This window comes from Morone saxatilis, unplaced genomic scaffold, assembly GCF_004916995.1.
Source record: "Morone saxatilis isolate NCDOM2014 unplaced genomic scaffold, NCSU_SB_2.0 Contig6, whole genome shotgun sequence".
NCBI lineage: Eukaryota > Metazoa > Chordata > Actinopteri > Moronidae > Morone > Morone saxatilis.
Window position 1 is genome coordinate 8982864 of NW_023340206.1, and position 16397 is coordinate 8999260.

Sequence of the window (16397 nt, forward strand, 5' to 3'; positions counted from 1 at the left end):
TTTTTTTATCCATGTAAAAGTTATGGCTCAGCACTTCCCCTCCATATAATTTGCTTGCTGGGCTATTCTGTCCTGTCAGTGGCAGGGGAATTAATGGTGGTTATATTATCAAAGCAGTAAAAGCCTTCAACAGTTAAGCTTAGTCAAGCAGTGTTTGGCTTTTCTGATTAATGCCCAAGACTGTGACAGTATTCAAAGCCGAATTTCAGCAATTGTTGATCATGATGAATGAATTTAGGTGGAGATTGGGAGATCAACGTTCAGCATTAGGTGAGTGGAGGTTAATATCTTATTTGCTCCTGGTGTCAATTAGAAAGACATTCAGGGTCCGCTTATTGCAGTATCTGGTAGCTGGAGAAGATCTCCACCATGCCGATGTATGCATGCCGGCTTCCAGGAGGAACCTCTGGCAGTCGAATCAGTTAACCAATGTCATGGCCATCGGTAACTTTTTGGCTGCACACTGTCTGGGGTCAGAACAATGTAGCAATAAATGAGAAATGGGGGGTGAGTGCAATTTAACATATACTGCAAACAGTGTCTGCGTTAAATAAAAGTGACTGCTCCACAAAACACATCCACTGCCAGGTTGAATTGTTATAGTGTCTAAAAGGAAGGGAGCTACACTAATCAAATTAAACTTAAAGGGGACCTATAATGCTTTTTCTTTTGGGCTTTTATTGCCTTTAATCCATAGTTACAGCTAAAGAGTGACAGGAAACTATGATTGTACTGCCACATCTCTCTTTTGCAATTAACCTTTTTAAAAATAAATCAGTGGAATTCTGGTGTCTCTCCCTTTATTTGCCATGGCCTTTCGAGTCAGTTACATTACACATTAACTGCCGGGACTAAAATAGTGCTGCCAAAAAAAGTTCATCTACAATTAAAAGCATCAATGGATTTGACATTTTATTGCTTTAAATTAGTGTTAAAAGTCTCAACGTGTCTTCAGTTTCTGATACATTAAGTGTACTAATTTATTTTTATGGTTTAAATACTTTGCCCGAACCTTAATGTTTCTTCAGATATTTTTTCCTTTCCATACTTTATGAATCATTTAAACGTGTCACATGCGTACGCATCCTGCTGTGGAGGTGCTGTCTGATCAGCTTCTCTAAATCTTGATTTTTACATATGCACTTGCTTGCAAATAGCAGCAGAGGGCAGTAAATGCACATATATGAAGGGCTGTGCGTGAGTGAGTGTGGGAATGCTTTGGGATTCACATGCTAGTTGTTATTCTTCATCAATAGATATTTGCACTGAGATAATTAATTCATCCCCTTTCTAATCTCTCATAGCATGGTTTCTTTGGCATAGTGACATATTAGCCTTGGGCTAAATTATCCAGTGGGTATCTAGAGGAAAGAAATGTGTGGATAGAAATGTACTTTAAAAACAGGAATGGTGTCAATTGAACCCAAAGTTTGTCTGTTTGTCTGTGTTTGTATAAGCAGTTTGACTTAGATAAAATAATAAAATCTGTTTCTGATGAATTATTTAAATATCACACTTCCAAGAATAGAAAGACTTCCAATAATATTTAGAAGTGATTTAAGTTGAAATCCCCTAACAGTTCTGAATCGAGGCAGCCAGTCTTGGCCCTGTATTTTCTGCCCAATCAACAAGCATTGATCCTTCCCGTTCACCTGATCAATATCCACTGTCAGATATGGTTTGCAATAGAGCTTGTGTTAACACAAGGGGTGCAGGGTGTCCTCAGACGCCACAGGAGCCCCAACCCTTAACCCCACCATGTTGCTATGTGCAGACCTGCCTTGTGCTGTCCAATCAATGAGCTTTGATCAAAACTGTCAGCAGCACTCAAGTCACACCGCTGTCCACTGCTGTGTGTGTACGCCTGTAGCTGGTGAGTGATGAACACACTTTGGAGGCTGATGTTGAGCCTACCCAGACACGACCATTTTATCACAGAGTCTTTACCACCAAGTCTTATTACAGTGTCCTCACACATTTCCGCACACATGCACAGAAGCCATTAAAGACACAAAGTCAATGGACTCAGACAAGTAGCCTCATGTATTGCTTTAATATCTGCAGGCATTCCCGGCACCGTAAAAAGAGCTATGGGAGTGCTTCCATCGACTGTGACGAGCAGTGTTGCTAATGCTGCATTGGGAATTCTCCTGAAAGGCAATCATACAAGTAATCCACACTAAGAGTAGAAAATATTGGAACTACTACTTCTACTACTACTACTGTATTTAAACTCGTTTTGGTGCAGGGCACAAACTTGATTAAAACAGTCTGGGATTTCCAAAGTGGTTGAAGAAGAATTTGTATGTAACTGAGTGAACTGACTGAATTGTGGAACAAGGGATAAAAGATATGAGAACATATTTATGTTATGCATGTATACAGTATATCTTTAAAATGCATTTCAGCCTGAAATAGACATGCACTGGTAAATACCTGCACATCATTTTCTTTATTCTGACAGTGTGAGTACAGAGAGATGCCAGGTAGGGGGATGGATAGACGGGTTTTGAGAATAAAATCCCACTTCCCTGCGGAAATCTCAGCAGGTAAAAGCAGATTGCAGCTGTTGGATGAAATGCATGAATTTTAAAAACAGTCATGTTGCCACATTGACAGCCATGCATTTTTTTGGGGGGAGGTGAAATTTGTCATGGCTTTTGAAAAGGTTTCACAGGCCCCTGGGTCCTTAAACAGCACAAAAAGCTTCAAATGAAAAAAGGGAGACAGCCAACAATATTAGAGTTCTGAAGCCGCTTGCAGCAGTTGTTCCTAAAGCAGCTATAATCAATATTTTTTAATAGCAATATATGAAACAATGTGACATGGATTGCTTGTAGCAATTATCACCTGAATCTGAAGCTCCCCTCAGCTTTACAGAGCTTATAGCTAGTTTCGGCCCACTGTTCATCTTGCTGCCTTGCTCAAAGGCTCAAGAGGTGGAGAACTGGCACCTCTACAGCATCCAGCGTACTGACTGGTCCATGCTGAGCTTGAACTGGTTGCCAAGCCACACATTACAAAACACTCTTGTTTTTCTGTTTGTTAAACTTTAAATGAGCAAATAACATTGGCTTGTTTAGACTAGCTGGACTCGGAAAACGGAAATGAATGAAGCAAAGGCATTTTGAAAGAATAAGCAGTTTAGTTAATGTATCTCATGCTAGTGAAATTATTTTCCAGCTAAGACATTCCAGTTAGAATAGTGCAAGCCAATTTAGTAAACCACTAGTTTGAAACTAGCATGTGGTTAGGAACAACTGTATTCACAAATTTATTTCAAGAATGAGAACTGAGAATAACTGGTGCAACCCAATCCTGAGGTTTATCCATTACAAATGTGAAATCTACTCGGCAATCTTAGAAGAGAAAGTGGAAGGAAGAGTCAAATCCTCTCTGTCTTTTTATTGTGGCACTGTGCATTGTGCCAAACAGTGTTTGCAATCTCTGGTAGGATATGAAGATCTTAAATCTTTACCCATTAAAACTTCACTTGAGACACTCCGTTTTCTCCACAGCCAATTGTAAAGAACAAATATCGAGAAGATCTGAGTGACTCTGAGGCTGCGTTTTTATAGCCGAGACACTCGCTCTGAGATGCACTTGCAGGGCTAATCCCACTCTCCAAGGAGAGAGGTAGGTATTGGCTTTGATGATAGAAATGGATTAAACAGCTTACATTAAAGGCCAGTCTAATTGAACCAATCTATCCTGATTCTGCCGCTGTAAGATAAATGATGAGAAGGCCAGATAGAATATATAGGTCGTGTTTTTGTGGGTCTGGATCAGGCTTTGTGTGTCTGTGGCCATTTACAGGCTCGCTTGAAAAATACAGCAAAAGCACTTTCCTCATATGGATAAAGGTCCTTCCATATCAAAGAACGAGCACAAGATTCAGAATTCATACAATTTTGTCAATGCTTGCGCTTCTGCTATTTATTTCTCGACTGTCCCATCTCCTCTCTGCCAAGAAAAAAAGAACACTTAACAGCGTACAAGTTTTCCAATATCTACATATTTTACCAGTATTGTTATTATATAACTAATATGAACCTTTTTAAGGATGATGGCACTCATGAATATTCCCAGAAGAAGCTAGAGCCTGGTGGTAGCTTTGTCTAGAGTGTCTATTCACTCATCAAATATGGTTAATCTATTAGGAAACAGGATGCACTCAACTGATTCTGCAAATGTATCAAGTTTTATCTCAATTCCTCGTCAGCCACAGTGCGTGTTCAGTCCTGTCACAAAAAACTTTAAGCTAGCAGAGAATAATTTAAACTCACTAAATTTAGCTTTATTAAAAATCAGGAAGGCAGTCCTTCTTCCTGTCATCATTGCCAAAAAGTGCATGCGTCTTATTTGCTACTGTTGGAAGGCTGACAAACCTTCCTGTGTCACCAGCCCCTGAACATCCATCCTCGAAGTCAAGCAGTGAATTTGCCTCCTTCTTCACTGACAAAATTCTGAAAATGTGACAAGCTGTCAGTCCCTCAGTATCAGGTATAAAGTCTGTACTGTGTCCACTTAAACCACAACAATTAGCGTGACACAATATGATCCTATCAACTAAAAAACCTTGGAAGAAATTGAGCAATTCCTAAACTCCTCCTGCTGTTGCCTTGATATGACATCTCCCAGTTTGTAGCAGTTTTTTATGCCACGATTTAAAAAAGAAAGTCTGTTTTTCAACAACTTAACATCCACCTGGCATCATCCTATCTACACCCTCCTGTCTGTGCTGGGGATTGAACAAACGACCTTTCAGTTGCTGGCTGGCCTTTTTCCCCATCTCAATTAAGTCTTTGCACGTTGGTATTCATGATTCAAATGGATTTTAAAAACCTAATTGTATGCTTTGTAAAATGGTTATGGGTAGTGTAAATTTATAGTTAATGGTGTGAAACATGCAAAACCACCAGTATCCTCGATGAGCTGCTAATGCACTAAATGAATTTCATGAATCATTTCAGTAGAGAATTCTGGTGTCTAGTGATGGTCTAAATGCTATTTCAAAGGATTCAAATTCAAGAAGAAATACAGAAAATGTGTAACTTTATAGCAGAATTGATCAAACATACAGTCACTGAATGGTATGCTGATGCTCTCCCTCACTCCCAAGAGTGATACTTCAAATGAATCAGATTCTGAAAGCTTATGTAATTGGCAAGCACAAAAAGGAGTAAATTATGCTCCAGCACATTCTGGTTTATCAGTCTTTATCAGTCAAAAAGCATATGTCCTTCTTTATCTTTTGGATGCTGACCTCTGTGTGCGTGCACCTGTCCCCCCAGGCAGGGTCATTATTGACGGTGTCCAGTTGAAGTGAGCGTGATAGGGTGACCTTTTCTTCCAACCTTGTTATCAACGTGAACTCGTTAAGCAGGACTGTTTAATTAGCAGCGGAATGGCAATCAGGGAGAAGTCGGGGAGCTCTGTGGTCATAGACACGGATCAATGGTCTTCAGGGAGCCATAGCAGGCAGCTTCACGAGACCTTTACACATATGTGCATGCTGATGCATACATACTTAACTTTGGTCTCATTTTCTGGATTTATTTAGGCAATAGTCAGATACAGAAGGAGATATTGATACAACCACAGCCAGGAGCCTTTTTTTTTTTTGTGCACCTATATCTATGGATTTGATTATTTTTTTACAAAAAAATGTCCCAGAATTCAGACATTTGGAGCACCTGGTTTATAAGATTGTGTGAAAGGTCCTGACTGATGCTACTACAGCAGGTGCAATAAGGGACAAAAACAATCATACATAAATTACACCTATGTGATTATTTAACTTCTCATTTCAATACTAGTGGCATTAATATGCTTCTTTAAAGAGCATTGGCAGTTCACTTTTCATTTTGGAACATAGCTGCCAGGATTTGCTCCCATTCAACCACAAGAGCATCGGTGAGATTGTGCTGCTTGCAGTCAGCATTCCAGTTCATCATAAATGTTTAAGGTCAGGGCTCTGTGCAGGCCTGTCAGGTTTTTCTCAGCAAACTGGAAAAAAAACATTTCTTTATGGACCTGGCTTTGTGTACGGGGACACAACCACACCTAGAAGAGCACAAAAGCATGGTGTGTCCCCTTTACAAACATAATGCCACCAGTGAACCAATGTGAGGGTCTCTCTCACCATAATAGCAGGAAACAGAACTGCAAGACTAATATCCCACTTTTATTAAAAATCTGTGCAGTGGCAAACTGGTAAAACAGTCTAGCCCTGGTTGACATGCACACGTGCATATACACACGCTCTCGAAAGTGTGTGCAAACACATGGGTGTTTAAACTCGCACACATACACAAACATTCAGGCAAAGAAAGTGAAGTGGGAGCCAACAGCCGCTGCACCTGGTGAGATCCAAGTGAAAGTGAGAAGCATAAAAAAGAGCTGAACGCTCAGGTCTGTTGATCTATTTTTACCGCAGAGCAGGGGGCAGAGGGGGAGCGAGAGAGAGAGAGCTTCCTGCATAATGCATGGCCCTGTAGAGCAGCAGTGGCTTTTACACTGCGCTCTCTCACTGGGCTTCCAGGTGTCTGTGCTGTCTGTCAAACAGGCAGCATATAGGAGAGCCAGGTGCTCTCACACGGTGCTCTGGTTGATCTCTCTCAGAGCACAAGACCAGCAGCCTATCCAGCTGCTCGTTCTCTCTCGCGCCTGTAGTTTCTTTCAAATCTATCTCTAAAGTGATAGAGCATTCAGGAGCTGGAGGGGGAAACAAGTACAGGTACATACACATTAATATACATCGCCCCAGTTGGAATGGGAAAGTACTTTGAAAACAGAGCTCTTGTACATCTAGGACACAATTGTTTCAATGGTCGTGCAGATTTTTTGCACATCTGTGGCAACAGCTCAATTCACGAGTTGCCACTTCACAGCTTTTTTCTGAGACAGGGGAGATTAATTTCCCCTGTCTCAGAAACAATGCTACTGCTGTTTGGATCTAAATTTAGCTCAGAAAATGTTTCTTTAGGGAGAAAAACACAACGTGGTGTCTAAAATGTACTATTCAATTCTTCTCTTGTAAAATAACAGAATTATATATTGTTAAAGTCAGTTTATTGGGCATGTTTTGTCTATTATTGAGTCCAAAATGTCTTGTCCAAAACAAGTGGAAAAAAAAATCTCCCAGTCCAACCTATTCCCAAGAATTGTCATTTTCTGTCTTCTTTCCAGGTACTGATTTGTGTGTGTGTGTTTGATTCATTCCTTTTTTCTAACTGAGAAACACTGCAACAGTGCAGGCCCATTGTGTCACATGCACAGAATATCCCCAGAGCATACCCAGACTGTGTGCAATTGGTCCAAAATGCTTTGACCAGGTCTTCCAAAAGGTCTAATGTGACACTGATTCTGAATTCTCTTCACTGGCTCTCCAAAATCAGATTCAAGGTTCTTTTGATCACTTACAGAGCTCTGCATGGTCAGGGTCCTGCCTACATTAAAGGTCTACATTCAATTTGACTTATATTTTAGGATGTCATTTTAAGTCAGTTGCCTTATTTTTTATCTTTGTTTTATCTTTTTTCTTTTTGTAAAATAACTTTTTATAGTAACTAAATAACTGGATTTGCTTTGAGAACAGGCTATCTGAGCATTCCTAAAGGCAGTTGGGTTGCTGCTGGGCATCACAAGGACGGAGACTAATGAAAGCTTGATGAGGATGCTTCTCTGAATCCACCGGCATGATTAGGCTTTAATTACCAAGGGCCGCCTCGACATATTCCCTATAATTGGAAATACCTAAACTCATGGCTGCTCATGGCATAAAACCAAAGAACCCAAGGTTCACAACCCCTCCGTAGGACAAGCCTCATTCTCATTTTAGGTATACTCTACTTTGCGTAGGCATTCCAACGGGAGATTTTGAGGCGTTACAGATTGAAGCTTGTCTTTATGCAAATGAGTTGCCTAGTAGTTCTATGTGATCTTACGAAAGAGTTCTTGTTGTCACCCGATTGCAAGACGGTGTGAGCATGGAATAAGATATTGTGAGGGGGCCTTTAACTTGTAGCTCTGCTTCCCAGTATGCTGGCATCTACACATTGCCAGATGTGACAATAACATCCCTATATGGCTGCCAAACGCCTACAAGACACCCACAGGCATTGGCAGTTCCACTGGTTAAATCTTCTGTTGCACAACCACATGCAAAAAGGGGCCTTATGTTTGCTGGTTAAGTGAATCACTGCATTGGCTTAAGAATCAGTCTTTCTTTCATTACAGTGGCTTCAATTCAGCGCTGTCACACCTTTTATACCCTCTTTCAATGGCGTGAACTACAGCTGACTTACTGTATACAACATTTCTGAAATGTGCTCAGGTGTTTCGGCGGTGAATAGCAGAGTAGAGACAGTAGCAGCTCAATGCAAGCTGATAAGCCTGCAGGATACTGAACAATGAGACAGTAAACTTGTAAAAGTCTGGAACAAACAATACTGTTCTGGGGTCATCATTTTTGTAACCATTAAATGTTGAATTTCGATTTCACATAGTCAGCAGGACACGTTTTATGCTTTTAAATTGAATTCAAGGTTGCCAAATAATCCTGAATTTTGCTTTTTGATACCTATACATACTAAAAAATAAATACTTTGCCCTCACTCATGCATGACAAAAATAATGTCAAGTACTTCGAACAGATAATATCATGGGATGTTTTAATCCTCTTGTCCTACAAGATTTTCTATAGATGCTATCATTTGATGCAGATGATTGGAAACAACAGCGAGAACAGGGTGACTGAGTACATGTAACCAAGCATTCAACAGCCTTGTTTATCAACTCAGCTTTTCTATTATTCAGATTATTCTGCTTGGGATCCCTGGTGTAATTAGCTGGATAACAAATCCACCTCTTTCCATAGTGTGTCTGTGCATTGATTCACCAGCTGTCAAGAGCCATTAGAAAAGAAGAAAATGTGTGGAACGTGTGCCTGTTTGAATTTTATTTTTCAATCTTGTCCAATTTGGTTTAAGGATATATTAACCAAAATAATTTCATCAGGTTCGTCAGAGTATGTCCTAATGTATGTAAGACACCTACTGGATGGACTGACGTACCATTTTGTTCAGACTTTCATGGTCCCCAGAGAATGACGCCCCCTGGCTTTGCTGATCCCCATACTTTTCCTCTGGCGCCACTATGAGGTTCCCATTTGTGGTTTTGAGTGAAATGTCTCAAAAACTATTAGATGGAATGTCATGAAATTTGGTTCGGAAATTCATGTCCCCCTCAGGATTAACTGCAATAACTTCATCCGTAAGGTTCTCGTCTCATCAGTTCAAATTTGAATTTATGTTTTTCCCATCATCCTCAAGGGTACTTTGTTTAGTGATAATTATCAAATGTTAGCATGCTAACTAAGCTAAACTAAAACGGTGAAAATGGGAAACATTACTAAACATCAGCATTTTAGCATTGCCATTATGAGCATGTTGTAGCATTTGCATTCGGCTCGAAGCAGAGCCTTAGACTGCTGCTTGCATGGCTGAGGACTCCTGGTCTTACTGGGACTGCAGCAGACTCAAATATATCCAATAAAAAAAAAGATTGCCTGCAGATATACAGCATTATACTGCATGATGCGGCATTTGTGAACGTGTGTGTTAACCTTTATGAACACAAGTTGATATGAATGTAGTCCTGTCTCTGCTGGAACACATTAAGACCATTTAGCTCAGCTGTGAACTCACATGCAACCTCATTTCCATCACACGGAATGGAAATGACGATTGAAAAGCGCTCATGGGACGTGCGACCTTTATTGAAAAATGACTCCATCGTTTCTAATTTCATAATGTGTCTCTGGGATTGACGTAGTAGGTGTAGTTAGGTAGATAATATGGAGCTGTCTGTAATTACAGATAAAAGAACATTAGGTTCGACAGATACATGTAAGCTTCTTGATGAGGGTGCCCATTTCAATTAGGGAGCATTAAATGAAACAAAAAACCTTATGGGAGTTTCTCACTGCCAGACCCAAGGAGAATTAATACACTGCATAGGGCCATTTACCAGGGAGTAATTACTCCCTAATTAGCCATTAGTTATTCGATTACCCTTTTATCAGCTAGTCATGGTCAAAAGGCAGAATAGCGGATAAGTCATCACCTTGGTTGGTAACAGATGTAATTAACATGCCGTAGCTCCCTTAGAGGGAGACAACGAGAGAGTGCATTCAGGCAAAGTGAAGGTATTCTGGCCCATTTCCTGTGTTTGATCAAAAGGAACGATAAATCAGAGGCTTTTTTTAATTCATCCAGGGGTGGTTTGCTGCAAATAGCAGAAAAAAGGAGGGTGTAAATTAATTTTCCTGCCCACTTTAACCCAGTTGGTTTGCAGATTTAAGTCTGAAAGTGCAGCAAATCTAAACCAGCCGGTCTTTAAAAGTTGTTTGGACAGTGAGAATACAAGCAAAAGGGTATGTGAATGTACTCGGGACGCTCATTGTTAGCCAACTGAATGGTTCTGTGATTGAGATTTGATAAGAAATCAGAAAATATTCTATGTGAAGATGGATGATTAGGTGCATATTGTTGGTGGATGAAACCGCCATTAACAGACCAGCCAAGAACCATGAATACTCCATGCCAAACTGCTTCTACCATTTATTACACATAATTACATTCTTAAATAAAAACGATTCACCGAACAGTTCCTTGCATAGAGATATTACAATACCAATTTAAAAAAGGAATTATGAAACAAACCAGTAACAAAAATAAATCTTTCTCATTTTTCCATAATAAAGAACATTATCGTACCCATACATCATAATATACAAATGATAGATTTGAAACACTTTGTACAGCAAAAGAAAAGGAGAAAGACAACGGAGGAAAAAGGTGGAAAAGGGAACGAGGGGAAGGTAGGAGGAGAGGTGGAGGGAAAGGGGGAGTGAGTCGGACAGAGGAGAGGAGTTGAGAGGGATCATATTTGAGAAAATGGAGGTGGCGGGGCTGGGGGGGATGTGCGTGGGGACTGTGGTGAGGGAATGCTGGTAGAAAAAGGGGGTGCGTTTGATTTGAAATTCAGACCTGGTGGAAACAGAGGTGGTGTCACACATAATAATGCGTGTTCCCCCCCTCTGCTGAGAGCAAGAGCTGCAGTCTGGCTGTCTGACTCTCACAAGCTGGCATGAAAAACGGTGAAAACGCACAAGGATAACAGAGAGAGAGTGTGTGTGTGTGTATTTGCATCATTGTATCAGGATGTATGTTTTGTTGTATAAATCTGTGTGTTTTGGGAGTGTCTGCATGCATGTAGTTTGGGATGTGTGTTAGCATGTCTGCAATGTGTGTGAATCCATGTTGCATGTATGCATGAGTGTGTACATTTGTGCTAAAAACAGCTACTATACAGACTTTGTGATCAGTGTTTCATCACCCGGGGTCATTGTGTGAAGTGTAGTGTACAAGCAGACAGAAAACATCAGATATGCAAGTGATTTTTCCAAAAATTCAGAGTGCAAATACAAACAGACGAAGAACACACAGGCACAGCAGAATTGACAATCATTCATTAAGATGACACAGAACTGAACCGCATCCTCAGAGACAACATGAAACAACCTTTCCAGAAAACACATTCACATTTGAAATCCCAGTTCTCGAGCTCCCGGCAAACACATGGGAAAATTAGTTTATGTCAAGTCACAAGAAGACCAAATTCTAAAATGTCCTGTAATTTCAATATTTCCATGTCGCGTCTCCTGAAAGTCTCAATTAACATGAAAAACAACAACACATTCAGCGTTTCAGTCCAAAATCCTCAGCTGTCTATGATTCGTACACAAAAAAAACCCACTTCCAAGCACATTCCCACACATTCGCAACCATTCAGTTAAACAGGAGCATGCCCCGTTAAAATACTGAAACACACAAGTAGAGCTGCCATTGATGATACAACTTTAACCCATGGGTTAAACTGCTTTTCTTCATTTTATCTTCCACATGTAAAGTCGGGCAGGAAAACCACAAACCTGCTAACCTGCTCTGACATTCCCATCTGATCTGGATATTTTTAGATCTTCTACAAACCAAATCTCAAATGTTTCTCAGTATCTGTGACTTGTATTAATGCCAGCAAACAAAAAGAAGGCATGATAGCACTGGTATCAGGCCATCCAGGTTGTTTTAGCTGCAACCCGGATGGCCTGTGAGAATTTCTTCTTGAAAATAAAGCAGCAGTTAAAACGTGTTGTTTTCTATTGTGGTCACTCCCTCCTATCTTTGCAAGTGAAGGCATGTCACCAAGATGTTAAATTTAAAAAGGAGTTTGCACGTTTAGACAGAAAGACTTCCAATGAATGCAAAGCAGGAGCTGATACTGCTTCTACTTCCAGAGGCGCAGACATTTAAATCTGCAAAACTGAGATGTGCCTCTGGTACACAGAGTGAAATCAATTTACTGTCTCCCTTGCCAACAAGCAGACTTCTGTGTGCCTCTCTTCGCCTCAAAGTATCAAAAGTCTTGTAAAATAAAGAATAAACACCTTGACATAGTTGCTCCCAATCAAGTTCGTAAGAATCCTGACAATCTGCTTTTGTCCAAGCTGCCTGTTTGATTTTTGTGCGCTTCAGTTGAGTCAATGTTCATCTAAAATTCATTTCTATCTGCAGATCAAGGAGATGACAGTCTAATGCGGCAAAGAGCAACAACTAGATTTTATGCCTATCTGTTCTATTGGACAAGAGTCAGTTCACCAAGGACAAATGTTAATTCCAGTTTTCCAGGAGTGCATGTATGTGTCTCATGTGTGTGGGTTTCACTCCACTGCAGTTTCATGAGCTGATGGGGCTGTAATCTTTGCTGACTGAGCAGATCTGTTCCTCCCTTAACCCATTTCAGCCACCCACTGGAAATATGCACTCATGACCTCCTGCTGGTCCAGTACGACCAGTAAAGTGTCAAAAGCTACCAGCCATTACTAGTTATTCCAACCTTTTCATTTAATGTTAAAAAGAGAAACTACTGTATAAACAGAAATAGTGTCTGGTATGATCTTACCAACCATACAAGTTTTTTCCTGGCCCCAGCAACATGTACAGACTTACAATAGATACATTCACATTGATTTGCTCTGAGAAGAGCCACCCAATTGATTGAATTTGTGTTGTGTGTCTTTCTATAAGTCCTTCCGTGTTCAGCAGGGATCTGCATTTAGTCATACATGAATGGTCAGGAAGTCAGCAGGAATGTTCTTGGATATGCATAGGCCCAATTAGGAGAGCTATTGAATGCTGAGTTTCTCTAAAGTGAAATCTGAAAGCTGCTAAATTGAAAGAGATCTGCATGGATGGTGTGAACAGGACGAAACCTATCTCAACCCAGTGGCTAGTTAGGTGCCAATCACTCTCAAAGGCCAAAGAGATCATTTCAGGCATCTACAGTAGACACATTTTTTTTGGCTGCATCCATTTCCAATGTATTCTTCAAAATGGTCTTTTCAATTGTCTGTTCTGAACAAATAGGAGAATATTTTCTTAGAAACAATATAGCCTTTATCATACATAGTGATCTTGCGTTCGGTGTGCTATCGCAGTCAGCTAGCTGCTTCGACTTGTGCATGTGGCTGTTCACACTTTGGCGGCATGTGAAAGCCATTTGGTGAGTCCCAAATTGTCTCCCAGCTCAAGACGATGGGGCATTTTTACAAAAAGTTTGCAAAGAGTCAATTGTGCAACAGTTCCTGACGACAACTCTTAAGAGCCAAAATCCTGGGGAGGAAAAACACTCTTAGGAGCCATCTTACATCTCTTGAGATGCTCGGTTTCAGCTGACATTCTAGGAGATGTCTAGGAGAGTCTTTCCCAGAGTAGATTTGTTAGCCTCATCCAGCGGTAACCCTCAATAGATGATGTTCATAAAGCAAGCCAGTCCTCTGGATGACCTCAATCAGTCTGCACAGCACATCAGTGCAACACACTCCCATCTTCAATTCTATGGGAAATCCAATCTAACGCTCCGTTCAAACAAGTGCTCCGATGCCATCGAACCAGAAGGATTTATGAATGGATCCAGTAAGCAGATGTGACAGAGGTCAGATGAAAAATTGTCAAATTATTATCTGTCCCATATATAAGATAACAAACCCTTTGGCGAATTTGTAAAGGCTGTGGCAAGTTTGAGGGAGAGAAAGCCAGCTTTCTTGCTTGCTTACCCTGTGAGATGATGCTGTTTAGCTACTGTTGGAAATGTTCTCCTCAGCTCAAGATACAGTACGTTCTAAGAAGAGGAAATCGTGGATATACAAACAGCAGTTGTGCTGTGAGTGAAAATTACTATACAACTGGTCCAGTTTGGCGTTGGTGAGCTCGCTGGTACATGGAGCACTGCTGCATGAACAGGGCTGACATTTTGGAAGCGTTTTGCCAAGGGACGTTTGCAAAGACTGCAAGAGCGACTACAAGAAAGAGCTGCCAACTACAGGCACGTGGTCCACCATTCATCGTGTGACATCCCCTCTGAGACACATACGAAGGGTGGGATGGAGCGTCTGTATCGTCCATGCGACAACACCAGGAGACATTTGTGAGGTGACGACAAATCACTGTGGAATCATGGACCAACTGGTTGAGCACAGACTGACAGAGTCTGTCTGCCTTCCTGTGTTTCAGTCTGTAGTCAGCGTCCCTGTGTGGTGCCTCTCCCTCCAGTCCAGAATGGCCAAATCTGGTGTTTTTTGAGTCCATCCCTCTGTCTCTCTCTAACATCCATGGTGTTATTTTTCTGCAGATGATGCTCCCTCTCCTTCCTCCACTCCGCCTCCATCCCCTTCCCCTCTCTTCCACTCCCGCTGACCTCTCTCAAATTCCTCAGATGTGCCTCTTCATGTGTAGCGCCAAGTGATCCGACCGTGAGAAACACCTGCAACCAAAGAGAGAGGGAAACAGAGAAAAGCTTGTTACCAATGCAGGGGAAGAGAAGTTTGTTTTGTCGATTGAGCTAAATGTTGCTGTTAGCTAGTGAGCGCTGAGCCACTAATGCACACGCAATTAGTATATGTGTAACTAATTCATAATCAGCATTTTCAGCAGCACTCCTAATGACTTCAGCTGCACCATGAATAACTAGAGAGCCCGCAGATGGATCTGTTGAAACAGTGTGGAGGAGCGGGGGGGAGCAGCAAGCAAAACATGTGCTGTAAAACGATAGATAAATTAGATGAATCGAAGCCTCTCATCTGAAATCGGGCTTGCGGAATAGGGCAAAGCTGCACCATGAAGAATTAAATTACCCTGGAAGTACACTGGCCTGCTTTTTTTCTGCATTGGTTTTCAAAAATGTTTGATTATTTCAACCTGATTGCCACAAATTGATGTAATGTATGCTTTCGGCTGGTGTTTTGTTTATTCAATACATGCTTTCATAGACATGCAGCCATTACAGGAGACCTACTTTTTCATCACTACCACGAGATCAACAGTACTTCTGTTGTATGCTCGCTGAACTGATACTACAGTACGGCTCCATTCCCAAGAGAAGTGCTTTTCAAAAGTTGCCTCTTTTAGGTAAATGGGAGCTGCATGTTCTGCTGATTGGTGTGTTAAGAAATATTTGAGATGGAGGCTTGTTTTGGAGTTTACTAAAGTGGCTCAATTTAATAATGTTTAGGAGAAAGAGAAAATAAGATACCACAAAATTGCTGCCAGATTGTTACATTTCCTGAATGCAGCAGCTGGCTGCTTGTTAATTTTCTAACAGAAAGCCAGAAAGGTGTTGGAACTGAAGGTAAGTTTAAGGGAATAAGAGCAGAACAGATCACTGAGACTGAGAAATGTAAGACCACGACAGGCTCATAGGTTTGTTGTCCCATGATGTCATGTAATGCGGCCCTCGAGAACAGTTTTGCATTAGCCTTAAATTTAAATTTTTTTAAATGGACATTTGTTAATACTCATTACAGCAAGTATTTTAGTAAATATAAATCAGATAAAATAAAAACACCAAATATTAATCTAAAAGCATGTAAATATAAACCTGCAGTTCAGGAGTCAGACTCCCTTTCACAGTTCTGCAACTGTTGATTTATTTTTTTTTGACACCAGTTTCAGATTGGCTCTTTCCACTGAGACAGAGGCAACTGTCTAAGATGTCTAGATGAATCAGTGTTTGGCCAAGAGGGGGAGTTACACTGTGATGAGCCACCAGTCATCTGTCTTACTGTCACACCTGCATGTGTGTGTTCATGTGTATATGTGTGTGTTAGTGTGTGTGTGTCACTGTTTTTGCGTACACGAGTTTGTGCACGCTCACCAACACATGTGAGATTAATGAATGGCCCAGGAGACGTGCAGGGGTGTTTTTGTGTGTGTGTGTGTGTGTGTGTGTGTGTGTGTGTGTCTGTGTGTGTGTGTGTGTGTGTGTCTCTGTGTGTG

At 40.9% G+C, this 16397-nt stretch overlaps 1 protein-coding gene across 1 annotated transcript in view; it reads right to left on the bottom strand.

Annotated features, from left to right (window-relative positions):
• Positions 1 to 10612: 10612 nt before the first annotated feature.
• klf7a (Kruppel-like factor 7a) overlaps positions 10613 to 16397 on the bottom strand; it is a 36202-nt gene continuing 30417 nt past the window's right edge. Inside the window, exon 4 of the mRNA XM_035677850.1 lies at positions 10613 to 14886. Coding sequence (XP_035533743.1) covers positions 14835 to 14886 — 52 coding nt within the window. The 3' untranslated portion in view covers positions 10613 to 14834. The remainder of the gene's footprint in view (positions 14887 to 16397) is intronic.